At 44.8% G+C, this 23491-nt stretch overlaps 1 protein-coding gene across 4 annotated transcripts in view; it reads left to right on the forward strand.

The window, feature by feature from the left end:
* Nucleotides 1-23491, forward strand: part of HYDIN (HYDIN axonemal central pair apparatus protein) — a 147120-nt gene that overhangs the window by 62367 nt on the left and 61262 nt on the right. For all 4 annotated transcript variants that reach the window (XM_081199950.1, XM_081199953.1, XM_081199951.1 and 1 more), the window contains 14 exons: nucleotides 1052-1195; nucleotides 1414-1727; nucleotides 11832-11942; nucleotides 12743-12851; nucleotides 13266-13385; nucleotides 14215-14424; nucleotides 16113-16250; nucleotides 17364-17541; nucleotides 17632-17759; nucleotides 18253-18386; nucleotides 19334-19470; nucleotides 20290-20417; nucleotides 21719-21910; nucleotides 22621-22770. In XM_081199950.1, the coding sequence (XP_081056076.1) occupies nucleotides 1052-1195; nucleotides 1414-1727; nucleotides 11832-11942; nucleotides 12743-12851; nucleotides 13266-13385; nucleotides 14215-14424; nucleotides 16113-16250; nucleotides 17364-17541; nucleotides 17632-17759; nucleotides 18253-18386; nucleotides 19334-19470; nucleotides 20290-20417; nucleotides 21719-21910; nucleotides 22621-22770 (2193 nt within the window). The remainder of the gene's footprint in view (nucleotides 1-1051; nucleotides 1196-1413; nucleotides 1728-11831; nucleotides 11943-12742; nucleotides 12852-13265; nucleotides 13386-14214; nucleotides 14425-16112; nucleotides 16251-17363; nucleotides 17542-17631; nucleotides 17760-18252; nucleotides 18387-19333; nucleotides 19471-20289; nucleotides 20418-21718; nucleotides 21911-22620; nucleotides 22771-23491) is intronic.

The raw sequence follows: 23491 nt of genomic DNA on the forward strand, positions 1-23491 counted from the left end.
CAATCTTTTAGTGTGATGGTACCTTCTCAGTAGTGGCACCTAGCCTGTGGAACGCCCTCCCATCAGATATCAAGGACATGAGTAACTATATAACCTTCAGAAGACATCTGAAGGCAGCCCTGTATAGGGAAGCTTTTTAATGTGTAATTTTTTTTTAAAAAAAATTATATATGTTGGAAGCTGCCCAGAGTGGCTGGGACAACCCAGTCAGCTGGGCGGGGTATAAATAATAAAATAATTTAAAAAATATTATTACCTAAACTTTGGAAATTCTTGCCTATCGATATCAGGCAGCCATCTTCATTGTACTCTTTCCAGCGCCTGCTAAAAACATTTTGGTTTAGACAAGCCTACCCAGATGTTTAGAAAACTGATGTGAGTTTTAATATGTTTTTAATCTATTGTTATTTTGACTTTTCTTATTGATAATTTTTTTGATATGTCTACAGTGGTACCTCGGGTTACATACACTTCAGGTTACATACGCTTCAGGTTACAGACTCAGAAATTGTACCTTGGGTTAAGAACTTTGCTTCAGGATGAGAACAGAAATCGTGCTCTGGCTTTGCGGCGGCAGCAGGAGGCCCCATTAGCTAAAGTGGTGCTTCAGGTTAAGAACAGTTTCAGGTTAAGAATGGACCTCTGGAACGAATTAAGTACTTAACCTGAGGTACCACTGTATTTGTAAATCGCCTGGAGGGTTTTGGTTTTTTGCAATCAAGCAGCGTATAAATTTCATGGATTGAATGAATATATAAATAAATAAAAGGGAATGGAATCACATCAGTTTCTACCCCCCCCCCAATGAATGCGAACAATCAGTATCCTCTAGTACCAAGTAGCAATTAGTACCAAGTAGCTGGCTATTAAAAGTGTAATGCTATCCCTGTGAGGAGGTCATTTCTCATCATGGAATATGGAAGGGCTTGATAGGATGGGATGGAAAGTGATCCTCTGGTTGATCACTTGGTGCTGCGATGTACACCAGGATATACCATATATTTTTTCTGTTCTTTAATACATCTCAAATGTTTTTGTTTTCCCCTGCCAGGACCCCAATGATAGCCTGAATCCCCAGTACGAACCTCTGACTTTGAAGAACGTTTCGTCTTTGCCAATCAATGTCCTCCTCTCTTTGCAAGAACCTTTTTCCCTCTGTGATACTGATCATGAAATGCTGCCAGTACCTTGTCAGGTATGAGGAGTCACTTTTCACCTCAGGCCTCTAAGTAAGAGGCCCTTTGCAGGGTACAGTTCAGGCTGCTGGTTGTGACCTGCCCAGTCCTAGACAGCACTGCAAACAGTCTCCAGTGACTGAAAATGCAGAAGTCATTTTCAAAGAACTACAGTGGTAGGCAGATACCAATCAGTTATTTATTTATTTAAAATAAACTTATTTCTTTCCTGATTTAGGCCTTAACTATGGACGTTGGGGAGATGCATGACCTCTGTATCAGGTTTGACCCTCTCTATAGAGATGACTTGTACAACCGAGTGGCAGAAGAAGTCTTGACTTTCCGTTACCTAGAGCATCCCCATGTAGACCACATCAACCTACGGGGAGAAGTGCGTTTCCCTAACCTACACTTTGAGACGATGGATTTGAATTTTGGCTGCATCTTGAATGACACAGAAGTTGTCCATGAGATCAATATGACCAACTGCAGTCCCCTTCTTGTAAAATACCGCTGGTCCTTCATGACAGAGGATCATGAGACCCTGATCAGGTAAGAGCAATCATAAGTCCTCCGTTTGGGATTTTGTCTGATGTCCCAAGACATTGTCTACGGGTACATGACACAGTCACCCTACTAAGTGGTTAAGCAGGTCTGGGTCTCAATGGGAGATACTTGGGAACTTAATGGATACCACCTTGAGACCCACGATGAAGTAAAGGCTGGATCAAAATGTATTAATTATATGCTATTTACATTGTTTATAATCTCTTGAAACCAACATTTTGGTTCCCAATGTCAGCCTGTGGATGACTCTGATTTGGATGATGCGCCAGCCACCCAACTTTCCCCCCTGATATTTATATTTTATTAAGGTGATTTCAGTTAAAAGAAATAAAGTGATACAGAAAAAAAGAAGGAAAAGTGAGAGGGAGAAAAACAATAATAACAAAGATACATATAAAAGCGAAAATATGAAAAAAAAACCCAAAAAACAATATACAATATTCCCATACATTCTTGTATAAATTGGTATAGTGTTATTGTCCTAGTGCTTATGTAAATGTTAATAGCCTACTGCATTTTGTATAAACTCATTCCAAATGTTAATCATATCATAGCCATAGAGTCTGCGCCTGCCTGTAAGCAGTCCGTTCATAAATTGCCAGTGATGTCATATTGTCAGTCCATTGATTTAACGGTATCATTTCCTTATTTTTTCAATTTCTCAATATCAATCTCTTGGCCACCATTAGGGCATGGAAAATCTATTTCTGTTATCCCGTTGATTATTTCCATACTGCAGGTATATAGTTCAATAAAATGTTCTCACACAGGGAGCGTGCTACTCCGCCATCTTCAAAGCCGGAAATCACCCAACTGAGAGGAAGCCCTCGGCTTCCCCCTTCCACACTGCCTCATCCTGAGGATGTAGCTTTTCTTTCAGTCTTGGCCTGCTAGAGGTTCCAGTTTGGTTCTCATGGCCGTTTTTTCCAAAATCACATACACCTATGAATTGGGTGATGTCACCCAATGAGTGACTGATGTAAGCTCATCAGTGAGCAGTTCAATTCTGCTTGGTTCAGTTGCATGAGTGAGTTCCCCGTGGGAAACGCATTTGTGCAGTAGATCCCTACAAAAGGCAGGCTTCAATTCACCTCCCACTAACTGATGGGTGGGGAGCTGAAGCCTGGTTGTATCCTTACCCCTGTGGATAATCCACTTGTCAATCATCAAGCATCATTATTACGGCAGATGAATGACAGCTGGGTGTCAAAGTTGGTCTGCAGAGATTGGGGGAGAAAAGGATCTGGCCAGTGGTGCTACCCTTTTCTTGCCTATTTGATAAGCAGCTTATACTGCGCTGCCAGTGCCTCCCCTCTGCCTTAAATGCCCCAGAATGACTGAACTTTGGTTTAATTTTTCTTCTGAAAGTAGAAGGAGAGAGAGAGTGCAAATGGTAGAAATGATTGCAAACAGGAACAGCTTTTGTCAAGCTGCCTGCAAACCTTCTTCCTTGCAAATATATGAACCAGCAGTGCTGCTGCTTTCTCAAACTTGGCCTTCGTGCAGATATTTTAATTACAGCAGCAAACGGATTTTCCACAGTGCCCCAGGAAGTCCAGTAAACATAACAACTGCATTGATGGTCTGCCATTCTGAATAACATCAATAAACAATTTCCCGAGGAAAACATAAGCCAACCCAGTGGAAAGGCCTTTTTGGCTGGCGGAGGGTGGGTGGGGGGAGCCACTGAGAGGCACTCCTCCTTGTGAGCTCATTAAGGAGTCTGATCCTGGTCTGTGCCAAGTGTTTTCTGTCAGACACTGAGTGCCGTCATCCCTTCAATGCAGTTTGTAGCTGTTTGGGAAACAGTAGAGTCTGAAGGATGAGAAAGCAAGATAGATAGATAGATAGATAGATAGATAGATAGATAGATAGATAGATAGATAGATCTGAAGTACTGTAAATGCAACCCCAACCCAAAGCATTTCTGGGTCTGAGGCTGGTGGTTTTGTCACTAGAGAGTCCCAGGCCACATTTTTACCGTGGCTGCTCATAGAGACTTTCCTTCCTCATCTTCAGTGTTTCAGCAAGCAAACAAATGCAGGTGTGGGACCCTAGTGGCAGGAGGAGGATGGTTGGAGGGCAGTGGGGCTTAGAAGCTGCATTTAACTCCAAGGCTTGGCCAAAGACTCTGTGGGATAAAGGAGCAAGCCAAGTACCCCAGGCAGAAAAGATGTGGGGAGGAAGTTTGGCAAGGCAGACAGGCAAGGTGAGGGCATGCTGTTGGAGCCATGCTCTAGTTTCCATTTCAGCAAACTTCTGTTTTACTTGAGGTTGACAGCATCCCTTAAATCAGCTATGGGAAGGGAAGAGGTTGAACCATGATATTGTTCTGTGGTGGCTCCAGGTGGTCCTTGCAACATCAGGTGATCTACAGGATCCCAAGGACTTTTCCATATAAGCCATCTTGCTAGTTTCCTACATAGTAAATGCACATTTTTTACAAATTTGTTTCAGGGGAACCGGAGGACTTTCCTTCAGGGAAAGCAGGAATATTTTGTTTTCCCAGCACACACTGGGCTTGTCTGCTCTCCTGGCTCCTCAAACCTGTGTATGATTCTCACTTGCTAGCTTCCTAGTTGCACTAGGGAGTCTTTGCCAGTGTTGTATCTTTATTGAGTATGGGGAACCTTTGGCCCTTCAGCTGTTGCTGACCTGCAAGTCCTATCAGCCCCAGCATGCATGGCTAATGTCCAGTGATAATGGGAGCTATAGTTCAGCAACATGTGCAGGTTCCCTACACCTGACCTGTACTCTGGGTTTCCACATAAGTATATATAAAGAACTAGACACAGCATTGCCAATATTATTAGCTTGATTTGGTAGTAATTCGGCTGCAATGTAAAATCAGAATGGTTGTGAAGTGAAAGCCTTCGAAGGCAGGTAGGTGTCTTGGTTGTGCATCTCCTTCTTTTACTTTCTTATAGGAAAACCTCTGGCTTTGCTCTTACTGGATTGTAGAAAGGCTGGACCATTTCTAGCAGTCCACAGCCCCCTCTCTTGCTCCCATTTGCAATCTGCTCTTGTCAGCCATGATAGATATGAGGCTGTAGCCCACCTCCTTCCTAGGTGTGGTGAAATCCTGAGTCTCAAAATATGATCAGTGTCCCCAGCATTAGGTAGAACTGCTTCTTATCTAGGTATTCTCATAGGTCTAATATTTAGTAGTATCTGCACCCTTGGGATAGGTCAGAGAGGCCATGGAGGTTCCCTTTGGCTTGAAGGTCACAGGGAACCCCACAGCTCTATCGATATTGGACTTGGGTTGGCAAGCTCTGACATATGTGGTGGAGGAAAAAGTAGGGGCTGAATGAGTGGTACTTGAGTAAGATGAGGGAGGATCTCCCTTTTCTACCCCAGGTTCTATTGCTTGGGGGCAAAGAGCAGGGATATCAGGTATTGCCAAAAATTTGGGAGGGCTCGGAGCAGCCAAGGTGGGAGGAACTACTGGAAGTGGAAATGACTTAACAGGAGCCTCAACAGGAGGGTGCAGTCTTGTTGCTTCAAACCAGGCTCTGCCTTCGTAGATGGGAGCAGGCCCACCCACCCTTTGGAAGCACATTTTTACAATTCTGACATTCCCTGAAGACAGCAGATTCTTGTGAGTGAGTGCACCACACCTGGGTGTGACAGGTCATGGAAACTTGTTGGGACATCTTTGTTGCTTCTGTCTGGTTCTGAACTTCTTGCCCTGCTCTTGAACTATGGCCCCTGAGCCTTTTGTCTGTTGCTGGGCCTATACCAATACTTGAATAATGGTAAGTGAGAGATCTTACTTACAAGTAAGAGTATCTATTTCTGTGTTTGGGGATAGGAGCCAGGACACATGGTGCATACACCCCACATATCACCACACATCTCCACCTCCTGTGAAGTTGCTTAAATATTTTATATCACTGCAACCCACCATCATGGAACCAGGCTTTTAGTCTCTTCTCTGGCTTCCCCAGCCAATCCTCCATTATTTACTATCACACACACCTTCAGACTCTTTAACCATGCTATGGCATGTTGGCATTTCAGAAGACTGTGTGAAGGTGAAATTGCCACATGCGGTGCTCAGGGGAATCACCAGCATCTCACAGGCTTAGACCCTTCATTCTGCAAGGCTCCTCATTAACCTTCCGGATGTGATGCTGGTTGACCCCTTTCTTTTCATCTCTCTCTTTGTGTATTAATTAGGCTTCCCGGCTGTTTCACGGGGTCCTTGTGTCGGCACCACCTGACTATCCGGAGGACAGCTGGGCCTGAAGGGAGCCTCCAAGCTGTTAGCACCTTCACTTGGCCATGAAGTGGCCAGGAAGAAAGCACAGCTTGTCAGATATTATTTCTCTTTTGCTACCATGTGTATAATTACATCCAGCTAATGCAGCCTGACAGTTTGGTAGCTAAAAAACAGGTCACTGCTATTCTATCCACTCTGTGCCTTTCATCACAGTAACTAATTGTCATTCAGATTAACATCTGTTTTTCAGCTAGGGGTGAAGAATGTGACTTATTTAGTTTTATTTCTGGACCTTATAATTAGGGCAGTGACTTTTATGGTTTTCATCTAATTATTCAGTCTTAACCTTTCATTTCCCCCTACCCGCCTTAGGAGAGTTCACATGAAAGCACTTCGTTTTTCTGCATTACAGTACTCTGGAATTATTCCCCACACTCTCCTCATGCTAACATGCAGAGTAGGAGATTCATGCTGCAAAAAGGGGCAAATGCCATCTGCATGGCATGCAGCATTAACAAAACACCACATGTGTAGCAAATGATCACTTGTCATATGTGGTGGGAACATCAACATGCCTATGATTTTGGGAGACAAACTATGCAATAGGTTACATTGATGATAGGAGCACATTTGAAACTTTCTACAGTGTTGGTAATATTTAATTGGATTTAGGGTGATGTGTCTGTGGAACAGATGTATTGAGCAAAAGTCTTGGTAATTGCAGCCAGAGTAGTACAAATCTATATGGGAATGGCTTCTGAAGTGCTTTGAATTAGCAGAAATAGCGGGCCAGTTTGGTCTATAAAACAAAGTTAGTTCAGAGGTGGCCATACTTTGTAAATTATTGATATATGAATCTGGGAAATATTACAATTTGTGTAAATCTCTAAAATGATGTCTGTCTGTCTGTATATACACATACACCATATGTGAAGCATGCTCAGTAAGCTGAGCACTTCTGGGTTCTGATGGATTACTGTTCCCCATTTTATAAGGATCCAAATAAATTAGATAAATAAACATTTTCAGGGACTCAGAAATACTAACATACCCCATTTTTACTGTCCTTTGCTCCCCCTCCTCCTCTTGCTCCTCCTGCTCCTCCTTTGGGATCCCAGTCAATCAAGGTTTACATAGCAAAGGCCAGGGGATGACATCCCCACATAGGTAACAGACAAATATAAATACTGAAGAGCCTAGAAGGTCTGTCCTATGGAGTAACAAGCTGATCCTCTTTCCCACAAAACATCTTAAAGGGATGATGCAGTTAGACCTGGGATGGCCTTCACCAAATGTGCTGTACACATGGAAGCTTCCAGGTTAATCGCTGCCTGGCATCTCCATTTTTAAAAAGAAGTTGATGTCTTATTAGCGCATTCACATTACAATAAGGATATCTGCATAACCGGGGTGGGGGGGAGCCTTTCTTCTGACTTGGAAAGCTACTTTTAGTCGTATTAGACATCACCATCTTTCTCGGACTGATTGCCTGACTCAGTTCAAAGCAGTCATGTACTTAACAGGAGTTCAAGAGCAGAACCAATAACTTCTCAAAGAGAGATTCCAGACAAGATTAGTTATTAAGGCTGCTTACATGGGGCACGGTTTGGACTGTAGACCTCAATATACATGTGTTCTGTCCCCTACGCCTCCGCTCCACATGCCTGTAGGATTCTGAAAATTATTCTTCCCTCCCACAGCCCAGTCAATACATTTTTCTGTTCCAGGTGGCTGCATTGTACTCTCTTGTAATGTGGTAAGAGAATGCAGGGATTTAATGGGATTGCAGGCAGACCACATCTTCTGTGGCATAGCAAAGGGACCCAGGGCAAATCTTGTGATTGTGTGTGTGTGTGTGTGTGTGTGTGTGTGTGTGTTGGGGTGAGGGGATTATACATGTTTTATTAAAGTTGGCTAGTTACCTTGGAATATCTGGAGTCTTTGCATTTTAAAATAAATAGCTCCCCATTCCCAAATCCTCATTCATCCTCCAGCTCTCTAGGACTCTTAAATTGCTGACAGTGAAAGAAATATTATCCGAGGCTGTGCAGGAGTCTGAGACCAAGCCTCTGCTCTAACACCCCCGCTGGCCTCAGAGTTCTTTAGCACCAATTTGTTCCCATCCCAGACCCTCATGTCAATCAGTGTTACTGTCTGTGTTAGCCATTGGGTTGTGTGCTCCTTGAGGCAAGGATGTTCATTGTCCAAAAGTCTCATGGAGACCTTGACCCTTCCAAATGTAATGGAAGTAACAAGAAGGAAGAGCAGCCAAGTAGATACCACAACACTTTTCTCTTTGTTTTTCCCATCACTGGAGAACAGTTTGATGAGCTGAAGGCTGATAGCTTCTTTGATAGGGGATAGAGCTTTGTATAGCCAGCTCCCCTGGGGCTTGCTTCTGACATCCCAGGCCAAATAGCATGAATGTCAATTGCAGAAAACAAGGTGGATTTATAGGCATTTCTGGGAAGGAGAATCAGGGGTCTTGAGAGGATACAGTTGGGTGGTGAAGGGTTTCTGCCTCATAAGAAACAGGCTCCAGGGCCACACAGCTAAATTGCTCCATGTATAACTTCCATCATCTCTAACCATTTGCCATGCTGTCTGGCAGGGGCTGGTAGGGTTTGGAGTCCAACAACACTTGGAGGGCTGCACATTTCCCACCATTGTCTTACTCCATGGGTTGGGAACTGGATCCCAGCAACAGGCGCATGGAGCCAAAAATGGTTTTCTACCCCTGCTGTTGAGCTTCTGACAATTATACTCTTTCCTCAGCTTGATGTCTCATCCAGTCTCTAGGCATAAAAGGCACAGATCCCTGGCAGAACATGTGCTTTGCATGCAGAAGATCTCTGGATCCACTCCTGGCATCTCCAGTTAACAGAATCCCATAACAAGTAATGAGAAACAGCCTTCCCTGCTCAAGATTGTGCAGAGCTGGCTAGGTGGATGGAGATCTTGACTTGACTTAAGGCAGAAATTTCTGATATTCCTGACCTTATGCACAAAACAAAACTGATTCCATGCTGTTTACATAATTGGCCTGGGAACTAGCAGGATAGGAGGGCATATTCTGATGTTATTGGCTGTTGATGAACCTTTGATTTCAGATGTTTGAGGCATGTGTGCCCTGGCTGGCTAAGCCAGCCCCATCAATATAGAAATCATTGCCAACTCTGTGTCTGTTCTTGTTTCTGTCTGATGGGATTTCTGTGATTATACTCAGCATTTCTTTATTTCTGTTTGACATCCTGTGAAACAGTTACAGTGAAGTTATCTGTATTTTTCTGAACCCGTCCCAGCTCCCTCGCATCTCCATCCTTCTGCTTTGTGCATTGCAGCCCTGTAGTGGAGATAGGATGAGCAGTTTTGTAGATGCATTTGGGGCCTCCTCATGCCTGCAGTGAGGCTTTGATGTTTGGCTTAGTCATGTTCCATGAGGTCACATTGCATTAAATTGAGGATACAGGGAGAGCAAGCCAAAGAATTGGAAGGCTAGTTTAAGGCTAAGGCAAAGAGCCCTGAGCAGGACCTCTTGACCAATCTGCCAGAAGCCTCTTCTTCCTTCCAGCCCCTTTAAGAGTTGCTAGGGGGGTAAAGAAAACAGGGGTGTTCAAGTGACATCAGATGAGACTGAACTGCAGGATAGGGTGGCAAGGAAGAGGCAGGATGTGTGCTGTCCTAGGAAAATGTTCCAGGTACTGTGGAACCTGACTCTCACCGGGTGCTTCCCTGCTTCTTGATAACATAAGACCTCAGCTCAATTAGACCAAAGATCTGTCTAGTCCAGCCAACCAAATATTTATGGGGATCCCACAAGTAGGACATGAGGAGCTCAGTTCTCTCTTGCTCATGTTATTTAGAGGCATATAAATCATATCGGACTCTGGTTTAATATTTTACCATTAATAATAACAGCTCATACTGTGTTTTATTGATGGATGTTGCCTATTATATAATGCATTAAAAATGTTGCAATGTTACTACAGTACTGTCAGAATGGATTGTTATCTGAAATTGGTTGCTATTATACTGTTAATTGGAATGATGTGTTGATGTGGATTTTTGAGGTTGTGTTGTTAGCTGCTTTGCCATGAGCCCTGTGGGAGGGGGCTGGCTGGGCCAGGACAGAGAAAAGAAGTGGCTGACATGACTCCAGGGTGGGATCCAGTGGGCTGGAAAGGTCTCTACCTGGATTGGGAGAGCCAGAGGAAGAGGCTCCTGGCCAGAAGCTGATTCTGGCTTCTTCACCTTGCCTATCACTCTGGCTGCTGTGCCTCTGGAGCTGCCAGAAATCATGTCCAGTCCCAGCTGTCACATCCACCTCTGAGGAGGCAGTAATATCTTGCCTAGGTCATGGAGATGCCAACCCAGGCATAAGCAGACAGGCTGGTTCAACTTTCTTGGGGAAGTGCTAGGTTGCTTGCCCAGACTAAGGACCAAATCCACTTGCCATGATATGTTGTCTCCACCCCTTTTTCTTACAACATATCATGGTTGCGGGGTAAGGGGGTGTTGTTTTTGAGTCAACATTTTTGCTTGTTTAGTCATGTGTAGCAACTACTGTGCCTTTGAACAGTGTTTTGCCTATGTATTGCACCAATCTGAGCATTAAAGATTTGGGTACAAACTGCAACCTGAGTTTGAGTTCTGCATCAAGTAGGGGCCAGGACAGCATTGCTGCTGCACAGAATGAAGAAGCCGCTTCCTAGAGAGAGTCTATCAACTGGCACAGGGTTGGTGCTCAGAAGCTGTTTTGAATCATCATGAGTTGGTAGTGAATCATGTTAGTAATCTGATGATTTTTTAAAAAAAATAATATTTATTAAAGTTTTAAAAGTTACAGAAAGAAAAAGCAGAAAACACCTTTTTAGACATAAACAATACAACACATCACAATAAAGAAAAAATAAAAAATAAAAAGAGAGAAAAAACAAGAAAAAATAAAATCCATTAACAAAGCAAAAAAGAAAAATACAACACATCTTCCCATAACTTATCTTTCATTAGCTTATTTCCTTGACCTCCTCACACCTCCCTTTTTTGTATTCTAGTTCAATTATCTGTTTCAGCAAATCCTTTCCATCTTTTCAAATTTTTGTCCTGTAATTTATCTTAATATAATGTAACTTTACTTTCCCTCCTTTCACCAATTAACAGTCAGTTTTTCCCCAATTCTTAATAACATTTCTGCTAAAGCCACATAACATCATTCCAACATCCTTCTAACATTCATTAATTTTGCAATGTTTCTGTAAATAGTCTTTAAATTTCTTCCAATCTTCCTCCACCGACTCTTCTCCCTGGTCTTGGATTCTGCCAGTCATTTCCACCAATTCCATATAGTCCATCACCTTCATCTGCCATTCTTCCCGGGTGGGTAGATCTTGTGTCTTCCAGTACTTTGCAATAAGTATTCTTGCTGCTGTTGTGGCATACATAAAGAAAGTTCTATCCTTCTTTGACACCAATTGGCTGACTATGCCTAGGAGAAAGGCCTCTGGTTTCTTCAGAAAGGTATATTTAAATACCTTTTTCATTTCATTATAGATCATCTCCCAGAAAGTCTTAATCCTTGGGCATGTCCACTAAAGGTGAAAGAATGTACCTTCAGTCTCTCTACATTTCCAACATTTATTATCTGGCACATGGTAGATTTTTGCAAGCTTGACAGTAATCTGACGATTTTTTTGTTTTCTACCTTATTTTATCTGCTGTTGGTTTTATATATATATATTATAGTGATCATAATGTTAAGTTTTTCATGCTGTTGTTGTGAACTGCTTTGAGCTCAGTGTGGTTGTTGGGAAAGTGGAATACAACTAGTAAATATAAGCAAATCAAAATGGCACTGTGTTTTTCAGATTCAGCCCCAGAGATGTTACAGCCCTTCCTAAACAGGAAACAGCCACTGAGCAGGAGGTCCCACAGCCACAAGAAACTACGAGTCACAATGACACCAAAGATTTCGAGAGGTTTGTATACTAGGCCTCAGAAATGCATAGTCTGTGTCTTGGCCCTGCACAACTAGGTGGTCCATGCCCATCACTCTGCCTGCTATGCCACACTTTGATAATGGGAGCAGACGACAGATTAGGGGGCTCTTGCTCTCTGTCATCCCAGGGATTTAGCTTGAGCAGTTAATTCCTTAATGTATCGGCTGCGGCTGTAAGTGAAATACAGCAAAGCTCCTCTTGCCACTCCACTCCAGATTCATTCTCTGGTCTTTTCTGACCCAAGTGCAGCAGCTTCATCTGCAACCATACCTCCCGGCAGTGCAACTGTGGCTTCTTACACTGCTTACATACATTCAAAGTATTCCCCCCACAGAATCCTGGGAACAGAAGGTTACCTCTTACAGATTTACTATTCCCAGCACCCAATACAAACTGCAGTTCCCGGGATTCTTGATTTGAATGTATGGTATGTGCACACAACCTTTATGTTCAAGGTGAGGAAACAGATCATGCAGGAGCACACCCCTACCCCCCGGCATTGTTCCAAACAGATATTCAGAGAGAGCCACAGAAGCAGCAATGAGCCTTTTCTTGTGGAGAGAGGGTGGGTGTGTTAAAAATCAACACAAAACCCCTTAGTCCACAAGACTTTAAAGGTAAGAATGCTCCCCACAATTATTCACATTTGCCTGCCCCCAAAGATTACCTGCTCATTCATATTTATACAAAACCACGTTTGTGTCCCTATTACTGTTACCCATACCCAGATATGCTGAGCACCATTAAGTAAAATTTCTGTCCCGATATTATGATTCCAGAGAAGCAGCTACAGAAGAAAACCTCAACTATGTCAATGGAGAAGAGACTGTCCCTAAGGAACTTCCAGACACTGCAGAAAGTAGCCCAGAAGCCAAGGCAGCCTCCAGGGTAATTGTTCATCTCACCTTACCTTTGGCTTGGAGACGTGGCTTGGTTAGGACACAGGTAGCACCTGTGGGTGATTTTGCACAAGTACCACTGATGTGAATGGGCTAAGTGGGTTGCTCTCTATGACTGTCTTGAGGCTGCTAGAGCACTCAGTGAGTATCTGCGAAAAGTTTCATGGGGCAGGAGGACATGGGGCTATTCTTACTAGGAGGAGAACATCTGGATGTTAGAAGGTTTCCCCTTAGTTCTATCCTTGACATTTTCTCCCAGCTGTGCAAAACATTCCAGTGCCTTGGCCTGTCTGATATTTTTCTTGTCAAAGTCTGGGGTGCTATACATCTGGTTATCTGAAAACCTTCAAGCCAACCTACCTCCACTGCCTCTTGCACCCATTCCCGATGCTCTTTTTTCTAGTCCCCATTGCCAGCTGCTGATCAAGGGGAAGAGGAGCTTCCAAAGAAGAGTGAGGTGGAGACCAAGGAAGTCCTGTGGTGTGCAGAAGCAGATGATCATCATCTGACAGGCGTGGAAGAAGTGAGCAGGAATTTGTTTTTATCATTATTATTTTATTTATTCATGTAATATATGTGTATATCACTCACTCAGAAATAATTTTCTCTAAGCTGTGAACAATAAAATAAGACAATATGTTAAGAAACCACAACACTGAAAACAGTCCAGCGATCAATCTGATAAGCCAAAGGTGGTCACACTTCAGGGCAAACAAGAGCATTCAAGTGCCTGTAAAATAAAATAGCCACTTGCTTAATATACAAGGAGAGGGGATGCCATAGTATCATAACTAAATGCTCTACTCCTGCTGATGGTCCAGTTCTCCAAACCGTTACCCAGTCTCCATCTGCTGATCATTCAAGGCTGAGCTAAGCTGGACTAAAGAGCTGGAGCCATGTGTGGCTATGCCACTTCATGCTGGCTGAAGCCCATCAAAGTCCCTCTCTCCAGTGTGAGCCTCAGATGTTTGTGTTTGATGATGACCTCTGCTCCCAAAGAAGCTAGGTCTTCCTCCTCAGCCTGAGGCAGGAGACAAACCTGATCATCATCAGCAGCCAGACCCTTCCCATGCAGGGAGGCACAACAGTTTCAGACCTTGGTTATCACACTTGGATTGGCTAAGATACTGGGAAGAGGATCAAGACTGTAATCATCCTATGGAAATGTGCAGTACATGGGGTTTTGCACAGGAAGAGCCTGAGTAAAGGTCAGAATGTATAGAGATCCATCTTTTTGGTGCCAATCCTGCAGCCACCATGCTTTCCCCACAGCTGCATTGGCTGCCCTCATCCTGAACTGGATCTTGGCATTTGCTGGCATGCAGCCTCTGCCCCTCTCTCTTCCCGATCAGGTATTTGACATCATGCCGCTGTATGGGATGCTGGAGCCGAGTGAGATCCAGCAGATGACGTTCACATTCTATGGCCATGCTGACATCGTTGCTCGTGTCAAAGCCATCTGTGAGGTGGAAGGGGGCCCCACCTACGAGATCCTACTGAGGGGTGAGGCCTCCCTTGTGAGTTATGCATTTGACAGGAAGGAGATTGACTATGGACTCCAGGTAAGTGAAAGCTGCACACACTTGACTCTGCAGGCCTCCGGCAGGTCACTTCAGTTATTTTCCCAATAAACATGCCTTGTTGAAATCTCCCCCTGTGCTTTCCTCCAACCCACCATCCGATGATGAAAATGTTTTGCAGATGTTTATGGTGGGTTGAGTCTTATGGGGACTTTTTTCAAGCCTGAACTTGTAGAATGGGTTTCCTAATAGCCTCTGAAGTACTTATTATATGCAAGAGAACACAAAAATGCTTTTGATCACAGTAGACCACTGGAAGCTGTACCTAAGCTTCCTCTTCCTCAGCTTCCACCCATTTCTTGTTTACACCTAGTTCACACCCACTTCCCAAAAGGGAGCCCAACTTCTTTGCCTTTATATATGCTTCCCCTCCACATGACATCCCACCCCACAATACCTCTCAGCTGGAAGAGTGTCTGTCAAGTTCACTGGATTTCTTATACCTCAGAAAATGGACTCTCAGGCTCCAGGTGTTGCTTCTGCTTATACCCTTCAAACTTCCACTCTATATGCTTCTTTCTTGAATTGCACATTCTATGTAAGAACCATTCTGTCTGTCCACCTCCCCACAAGGACCCTGCTGAAAAGGACTGCTTTTCCCTCTTCATTGGGCCCCATTGAAAGAGTTCAACAACACCTACTAAGCCTGCCTTAACCTTGCCTAAAGTGATATTCAGGGAGAGAATTTGGGTCCTCCTTGGCTCTCCGCCTCCTCCTCCTCACCACAGCAAAACCTGCAGTGCACCTCCACCGCCTTTATACCCCTGAGAGGCTTGCCGAGCCCAAGAACTGGGGTGGCGGTAGGGGAGACTCTTTCCCTAGATATCTGCTCTCTGATTAACCTAGCCACTCTCAGGTGGCCTCTGTCAGGTCCTTATGCCTCTAATACATGCACCCCTCCAAGCAGAAGTCATCCCAGCAGATGACCTTCTCTCAGGGTTGGGCATAGCCAATTTTATAGCAGGGTTTGATCCACAAGGCCACTCCCTCCACCTGCCCTACACCTTGTGCAGCTGACCCCTGCGGAAAGCAGGATTGAACTCTCCACACATCAGCTGATGCGCAGGGAGTGAAATCCTGCTTGGTCGTTATCCCCACCCCACTGCCAACTTTGGCAGGTGACTAAAACAACTCATCAGTTCATCACCTGGCATCAAATGACTGAGAGGCAGGTGATTCTTCTCCCCTGCCAAAGTTGGCCGCCATGGTAGGATTAAAAGATCTGGCTTGCCAGGCCAAAAAGATTCCCCACCGGGTTAAGGTTAGGGTGTTAGGAGTAGGGGGATGGGGGTTCAGGTTCAGGGATGCAAGGCGACATAGATACTGCATTCACATGATCTGAGGATACACAGCAACGCTACCAAATGTTTCTTAAAATAAGATTTCTGGTGACTTAGGAGGGTCCTGCTCAAGTGAAACATCTGGAGATATTTTGTTGCTGACAAGATAATCAAAATAAAGCAGACTAGTGCTGGTTGGAAAACTTTACACATGTGCAGAGCATCACGTATGATGTGGTGCTGGAAATATTACATGATCTCCTCCCAAACAGCTGGTTGGTGTTGAGTCAGAGGAGGGATGGAAAGAAGGGCTCAGGGCAAGATGCTTTCAGCATTGCAGCAAAAGGTTTGCACGTTCATATTGGCATCACTCTCTTTTCTCTCCCTAAGCCTTTTGATCAGATATGTGTGACTGAGATTACGCTGAAAAATACAGGAAAAGTTGGATTTGAGTACTTTGTGACTAACACCATTGCAGCTTCAGCCAACAACCCTGCACCTGGTGTGCCACTGACTCTGCCTGTTTCTGTGAGTAAGAGCAGAAGCCGGATAGATGCTGTTGTGTTTAAGGGTCACTTCTTTATGCATTTTGAGTTTTGAATTATTGTGCAGATTGTGCAAAGCAAGGCAGGCTCTTGTAAATGTGTCATTAGAATTCAGGTGAAATCTTCCTTCAAGCATGAACCCTTTTTAAGTTAAGGCTTCCTTCCTTCCTTCCTTCCTTCCTTCCTTCCTTCCTTCCTTCCTTCCTTCCTTCCTTCCTTCTTGGGCCTCTCTCTGTGTCTGTTCTCTGGAAAGAGCTTTCCTTTAAGATAACTCATTCATTTCACAAAGACTCAGGCTGAGCACCCCCCCCCCGCCCCTCTGTGCGAGGTGAAGTCCATCCTATAGATGTCAGAATGGAGGTTTTTGGTGTGGAGAGCCTTCCTCTTTTGCTACCTGCTCTAGGTTCCTTTCTTGTAGGTGGGTCAGCATTGAGCCGGTTGCTCTTTCACAACAAGAGAGGGGAGTACTGACCATTTTCCTAACTGGAGAGAAATGCCCCTTAAGTGTTTAGTTATTTGGTGCCTCACCAAGAATGCCTGTACTTTTCTTAGCGCAGGCCTGTGAGATGCCCACCAAATCCTGTCCCTGCTCATCTTGGGTGGGAAGAAGTAAAATTTCCAGCAACAATAAAATTCAAAAAGGTGGGGAGATGGCAACCCTGCCCCTAGACTCGAGACACTGGAGACACTGGCACAGTGCATCAATCTGGGACTGGGTCTGTGAAAATGCCACACTATCCATGCCATCATCTCTTTCCATTCCTTTAATCCTTACTTAGGAATTTCTTTGAAAGCTCAAATCCTTCTGTATATTTAAATGACAAAAGCAAATGTGCTTAATTTGTATGATGTCTCTGGTAACTAAACCTGGCTTTTATTTGGTGGGAAATCTAAATTTAAAAAACAATGCAAGAGTTTACACAACCATCTGTGAAACAGGCTAACATAATGTTTCTCACTGATCCAGTCTGTGCCCAAGACAAAGAAGATGCCAGGCTGTCCACTTAAACCATTCTATGAAGGCAAGATTGCTCAGCCCTCTATTTGGCAAGGAGCAGCGTTACCTATTCAGGATTCTCCCACTTGTCTCTCCTAGAGTTATATTGAATCTGGGAAGGAGCAGGTGTTGAAGGTATATTATTTGCCTGGCATTCCGGAGATCTTCCAAAGAACCTTCCAGATCCAGGTGGCCCACATGGATCCAGAACTTATCACCCTGAAAGGAGAAGGAATCTTCCCCAGAATTTGCGTGGATCTACCCATAAATGTTAAAGGTAGGGGTTAGTATCCTAGAGCTTCCACCTTCCTTGGAAAGTGCAGCTCCATCCCTGGTCCAAACTCTCACCCCTTTACGCTTGCTGTAGGAAATGACCGGTACAGCATCCTCCTAAGAGAAGTCAAGGAACGCATGGAGCAGGATTCACACAAAGATTCTATCAGTAACTCGGAGGCAGTGGGCACAGACCCAACCATGGAGGAATCCAACTCTGTAGTAAGATTAAAAGCTCCTTTGCTTGCTTGTGAGCTAGGCTGGGCTGGGCTGGGGGAGGGCTGGAGTTGACCTGGGACACATTGGCAGGGGGAACTGGAATTATTATTATTATTATTATTATTATTATTATTATTATTATTATTTTATACCCTGCCCATCTGGCTGGGTTTCCCCAACCACTCTGGGCGGCTTCCAATAGAATATTAAAATACAATAGTCTATTAAACATTAAAAGCTTCCCTAAACTGGAAGAGCCATGCAAGCCACACAGTTCTGACATGCAGAAGGAAGGGCTGAGCAGGAGCACAAAATGGCAGATGGCTTCTTCAGAAGGACAAAAGTGGGCATTGGCAACCATGGAGGTGTAGGAGGCTAGTAGATCAAAAGCAACCGACAGAAAAGGTAGCTTTCTGGTGCTGATGCTGTAGGGGAAGCAGGAAGGACTGTGCAGGATTGGGGTCAGGTTGGCTGACTGTCTCCTTGGTCTTGACAGCTTGCCATGCAAGTGCAGTTGGAGGTGGAGAGGCTCCTTGTTCGAGAACATGCCTTGGAGCAGCAGAAGCAGCTTTCCTGTGACCCAAAGGAGGACCCTGCCATCAGCCAGCGAATTCGCCGCAGATTTGTCAAGTGGGTGCAGATCTCCTCCCTACGGCCACTTCCCCAGACTTCAGGGTTATGAGGGGGGCTCCCAGCGCCTGAGTACTTGGAAATAAGTGGAGAATCTCAGGAAACTGCCTGGTCCTCCCAATCCACCCAGTTTCCTCTGCCTCTGGGAAGTGGGGAAGCTTTCACCATGTGAAGTTTCTTGGCTTCGCTGGCAATCTCTATTTGGACAGTCTGCAATCTGTAGCAAGCCACCAGACTCTGATGCATAGAATCCTGTCAGAGATGCATGGGGAGTCAACCCATGGCTTGTCCAGGTCTTCTTAGCTGAATGCTGTTTTGAATCTACCTACATTTGAACTATAATAATAATGTAAGAGGAGCCTACTGGATCAGCCAACAGCCCATCTAGTCCATCATCCTATTCTCACAGCAGATGCCTGTGGGAAACCTTGAAGCAGAATCTGAGCACAAAATCACTCTCCCTTCCTGTGGTCTCTAGTAACTGGCATTCAGGAGTATTTCTGCCTCCAGCTGTGGAGGCAGAGCATAGCCTTCATGGTTGGTAGCAACTGATAACCTTTCTTCTTCATGAAGTTGTCCAGTCCTCTTTGAAAACCATCCAGGTTCATGTCCATCACTGTCACCTGTGGGAACAAGTTTTAATTTTAATAGTGCTGCATATTTATTTTAATATTTTAACAGTGCTGCGTGAAGAAGCATTTTCTTTTATCTTTCCTGTATCTCCCAACATTGAACTTCATTGGATAATAAAAGTAATCCCCTCCCAAAGGGCTGCAGTGCCATTTCTGTGATTGGCACAAAGGAGAATGTTACTTTCCTCTCTGCTACCCTCTGCCATAAGTATGCTCTGACACTTAAATGAAATGCTTAAATCCTCAAAGTCCTGTTGAAAATGTAGCCCTCACTATCAAACATCTATTTACAACCAGCCGTTGCTACTTTTTCAGAGCACAACTCCCTGAGTACATCTTAGACTTTGGCTACATCATCCTGGGCACCGTCCGGACCCACATTATCAAAATCACCAACACTGGCCAGTTTCCTGTGTCCTTCTATGCAGATAGGCGGAACTTGCGGGACTCAGGTAATAAGGAGATCTGGTTCCTTTTCATTTCTAGCTCAGCCTATCCTGAAAACTTGATTGATCAGTAATTGAATGGGAAAGCATATGTAAATATATTAAAAGCCCAATGAATTTGCCACCAGTACAAGCCCTTCCCCTCCCACCCCAATTGTTTTACTCTCAGACACTGAACACTTTTTTTCCAAATAAGGTTTTCTTCCGCATCCAGTTGCCCACTATGGGCAGAGTATGGGTAAGCACAAAGACCAAAGAGAGAAGGAGATGTGTGTCATCAGCAGACTGGTGGCCCTGTCAGGATTCACATCTGGTCCTGCTCAGTTTGCCCTGTGCTGGGAAGATTATTATGGTTGGAATGGCTGCTCATCTGACTGCTGTGAAGGTGGTCAGTGGTTCCCTCAGCCCCAAATTCTTGAAATAACACTACACAGCCCTCCCTACAATTGTATTTCTATGGTCTGAGATTTGCCTATCAGCAATACAGCTATGTGGACGTAGCCCCTTCTCATGCTAATTAGGAAGAATATGCATTTGTTAGGTTTGGCTGCTAATTTCCCACATTCAGTTTCTCTCAGAATTGTACCAAGCAGGCAAGCCTGACATGGCTGCCTCCAGTTTTGCAACCCCAGGTGCTTTCTCAGCCTAACCTGCCCCCTGGGTATGGGGGATAAAAAGGGCGAAGAGAGAGCCTTGTGCAGCCATTCTAAGCTCCTTGGTGGAAGGGTGTCATGTCAGTGTAATTGAAAACAAACAAACCAATGGCTGATTCCTCCCTGCACACCTGAATTGGCAAGGAATGACACTGTTGCTTTTTTGAGCCAGGTTTCGACACAGAGCTGGACAGAGTGAAGAACCTGCCCTACTGCGAGACGGAGACATTTGGAGTGCGCTTTGATCCCCAGAGTGCCAACCAGCCCCTGGGAGAGGTGGAAGTGATCCTGCCAGTCAAGGTACCTTTCATTTTGCAGCCCGCCATTCTGCACTGCCTTGGGACCCTTGGCTGAGGCTGGGGATGGGGAAGGAATTTAGGAAATTGGAAAAATGGGACACTGCAAGGAACTGAAACTAGTGGGTTCAGCCCTCCTAGTTGGCATGTCCTACAAGGCAGGCAAAGTTTATGATGCATCACAGCTAGGATGTAACTTTCAGAAAGAAATGCAGTCATGAACACCTACTTCAGTTGTAGCTACAGCTGGCCTCCCATGATCCACTTTGAAGTCCTTGGAGTTAAGACAAAGCCTGCCATGAATTATGGAGCCACATGGGTGGGCAGGGGAGACCAGCAACTGGACAACTGCATTGGAATTTATGGAGGGCAGCTGGATAGGCCATAGTAGAGGGGAAGGGACATAGCTGTGTGGTAGAGCACTTGCCTGGCCCGTAGACTGTCCCAAGCTCAATCTCTAGCAGCATCTCCACATAGGGTTGGGATAAGATTTCCTATCTGAAACCATGGAGGGTTGATCCCTCTCTGTGTTGACTGCACTGGCCTATATGGACACATAGTCTGACTCAGTATAAGGCAGCTTTCTGTGTTTCTAAGAAAGCCTTAGGAAGGCCACATCTGACTCCAAGGCAGACAATGTGATCCATGAAGTGCCATAGGCAAACTGTGCCCTTATAACTAGAGCAATTCCTTCTGTCTGAACTGAGTCCAGCTCTCTTTGGTCAGACCAGGCTCCTTAAAAGTGCTCTGGCCTGGAGTCTAACACCCCTTTGGGACACAACAATGCTGTAAAATGGAGTGTGATAGGTGGGGCCATGCCAAATTTTAGCATTGCACAGGACAGTGCTGAAATTTGAGAGCCCCATATCTGCCAATGCGGCTCTGCCCACTTGTCAAACCTGGCCTGTGAGTGGTGGGGGAGAGACCGATCCTGTATCTCCAAGCCCAATCTGCAGCATATATATTTGATTTCTCCACCATTTGATACCTGCATGATGCCCCGAGTGCCATTAAGGGTACAGTGGTACCTTGGTTTACAAACTTAATCCATTCCGGAAGTCCGTTCTTAAACCGAAACCATTCTTAAACTGAGGTGCACTTTCCCTAACGACACCTCCTCACCGTTCGGATTCCATTCTTAGACCGAGGTAAAGTTCACAAACCGGGATACTACTTTTTTGCGGAGTTCGTAAACTGAATCGTTTGTAAACAGTACTGTTCTTAAACCGAGGTACCACTGTATGTGTGTTAGAGGTTCCCATTTCCTGCACATGGTGCTTAGGTCTTGTTTGTTGTTTGCTCCAGGTCCTGACCGGACCCACATTCAACATCTCTCTACGTGCCATGGTGATTATGCCATCTCTCTGCATGTCCAATGACAATTTGGAGTTTGCTGCCACTCAGTGCGGCCAGTGCCAAGTCGAGACAATCCAGCTTCACAACCAGCTCCAGGTCACCTGTGAGTGGTTTGCCACCAGCAGTGAGCAAATAAAAAAGGTAAAGTAGACCTGGCCGCAGGCTTCTCTTTCCCCTTTTCTGACCATCAGGTTCCACCCTGCTCTTTCCATGAGGGTTGCCACCTCATCAGAAATGAGTCAGCCTCTCCTGTGCCTTGAACAGCAGCTCAATCTCCAGAAACTGACCAGTGAAGCTTTGCACTGGATAGAGATTAAGTTGTACTTAAAGGTGTAGCTACAGACGATAGCTGAAAAGCTGACAGAATCTGCCCTCCTTTTTCTACTCTTGAGGCTGAGTCCTTTTGATGCGTAAAGCACTGAGGCAAGGTCTCCAGAGGTTCAGAAAGGCAAGTTCTCAGAGGCAGGCCCTGTAGCTGGTTAAGCCCACAACTGGCAATTCAGCTTCAGACTCACTTGAGCCACTGAAGAATGCAAAAGAAAACAAAACTGTGAGGTAAAACACTTTCCTCAGACAGCATTGCTACTGCAATGAGGAAAACATCTTTTTCCTTCCCCGTCATCCTAAGCTGGGGAAACCTTTTATTCTTGTGCCTATGGATGGAGGGCAGCACCACCCAGGGTGCACTGAATTGCCAAGAAACATTGGTCCATCTACCTGGCTAGCAGGTTGTTGCATGTAACAAGACAGCAGGCACCTGAATTTCAGATGCAGTTAGGGTGGGAACAGGTCTGTTCACAATGGCACAGAGATCCATTGCTCATTGATGTCATTGTTTGTTGTATGTTTAGGTGGACAAGCACATGCCAATGGCCTTACGTCGGAAGATGCGCCGTGAGTTAAAACACAAGCCCAATGTCTTTGAGATGATCCCTCCCTATGGGATTCTGGCTCCGGGGGAAAGGCTCAATGTGCAAGTCAAGTTTGCACCCAGAGAAGAGGTAGGAGGTCAGGATGCTGTTCATGCTATTGAACAGTTGCAACTCTCGTTGCAAAGAGGGTTCAATGGTAGCACATGAGAGTCCTCTAGTCAGTATTTGGAGGGGGGGGGAGTGATGATTTAAATGATTCATTTGGTGACAGTGTGAATTATTTTAGCTTTTTAAATGTTGGCAGACAGGTCAACGAGTCTCTTAGAGTTGAACCACAGCATTGATAGCCCTGCTATTGATAACATTGAAAGCGATGATGTTTTGGAATGGAAGGCTAGGTCAGTGGTGTGCTCACCCAGAGTCCTTAAGGATCAGAACATGGGAAGGAGCTTGGCCTCATTGAACATAGAGCACATGAGGTTAATAAAAGCTGTCGAGAATAGGCTAGGTCCAGAACAAGTTGGGGAGAAAGTGACTATTCTGTTCCATTTGGAGCGCTTTAACTTGTTTTTATAATAGGAATGGTTTTATCTGTTTTTTTAATAACAACATGTTGTATTGTTGTGAAAGATGGGTAAGAAATTTTACAAATGACAAATAAATAAATAAGGTATCAACAGCTTTAGCCTTGATAGCCAAGAGGGCTTTTCCAGTTTAGAGGGTGAAAGAAAAGTGCTGATGACAGGCCATGAGGGATGAGAGGAATCTTGGTCTGGCCCAGCAAAACAACCAAGAATCTTGTGGCACCTTTCCAGGCTAATATATATTTCATGGCAGGAGGTTTCATGGG

The sequence above is a fragment of the Podarcis bocagei genome (assembly GCF_964188305.1).
Source record: "Podarcis bocagei genome assembly, chromosome: 7".
Taxonomy (NCBI): domain Eukaryota; kingdom Metazoa; phylum Chordata; class Lepidosauria; order Squamata; family Lacertidae; genus Podarcis; species Podarcis bocagei.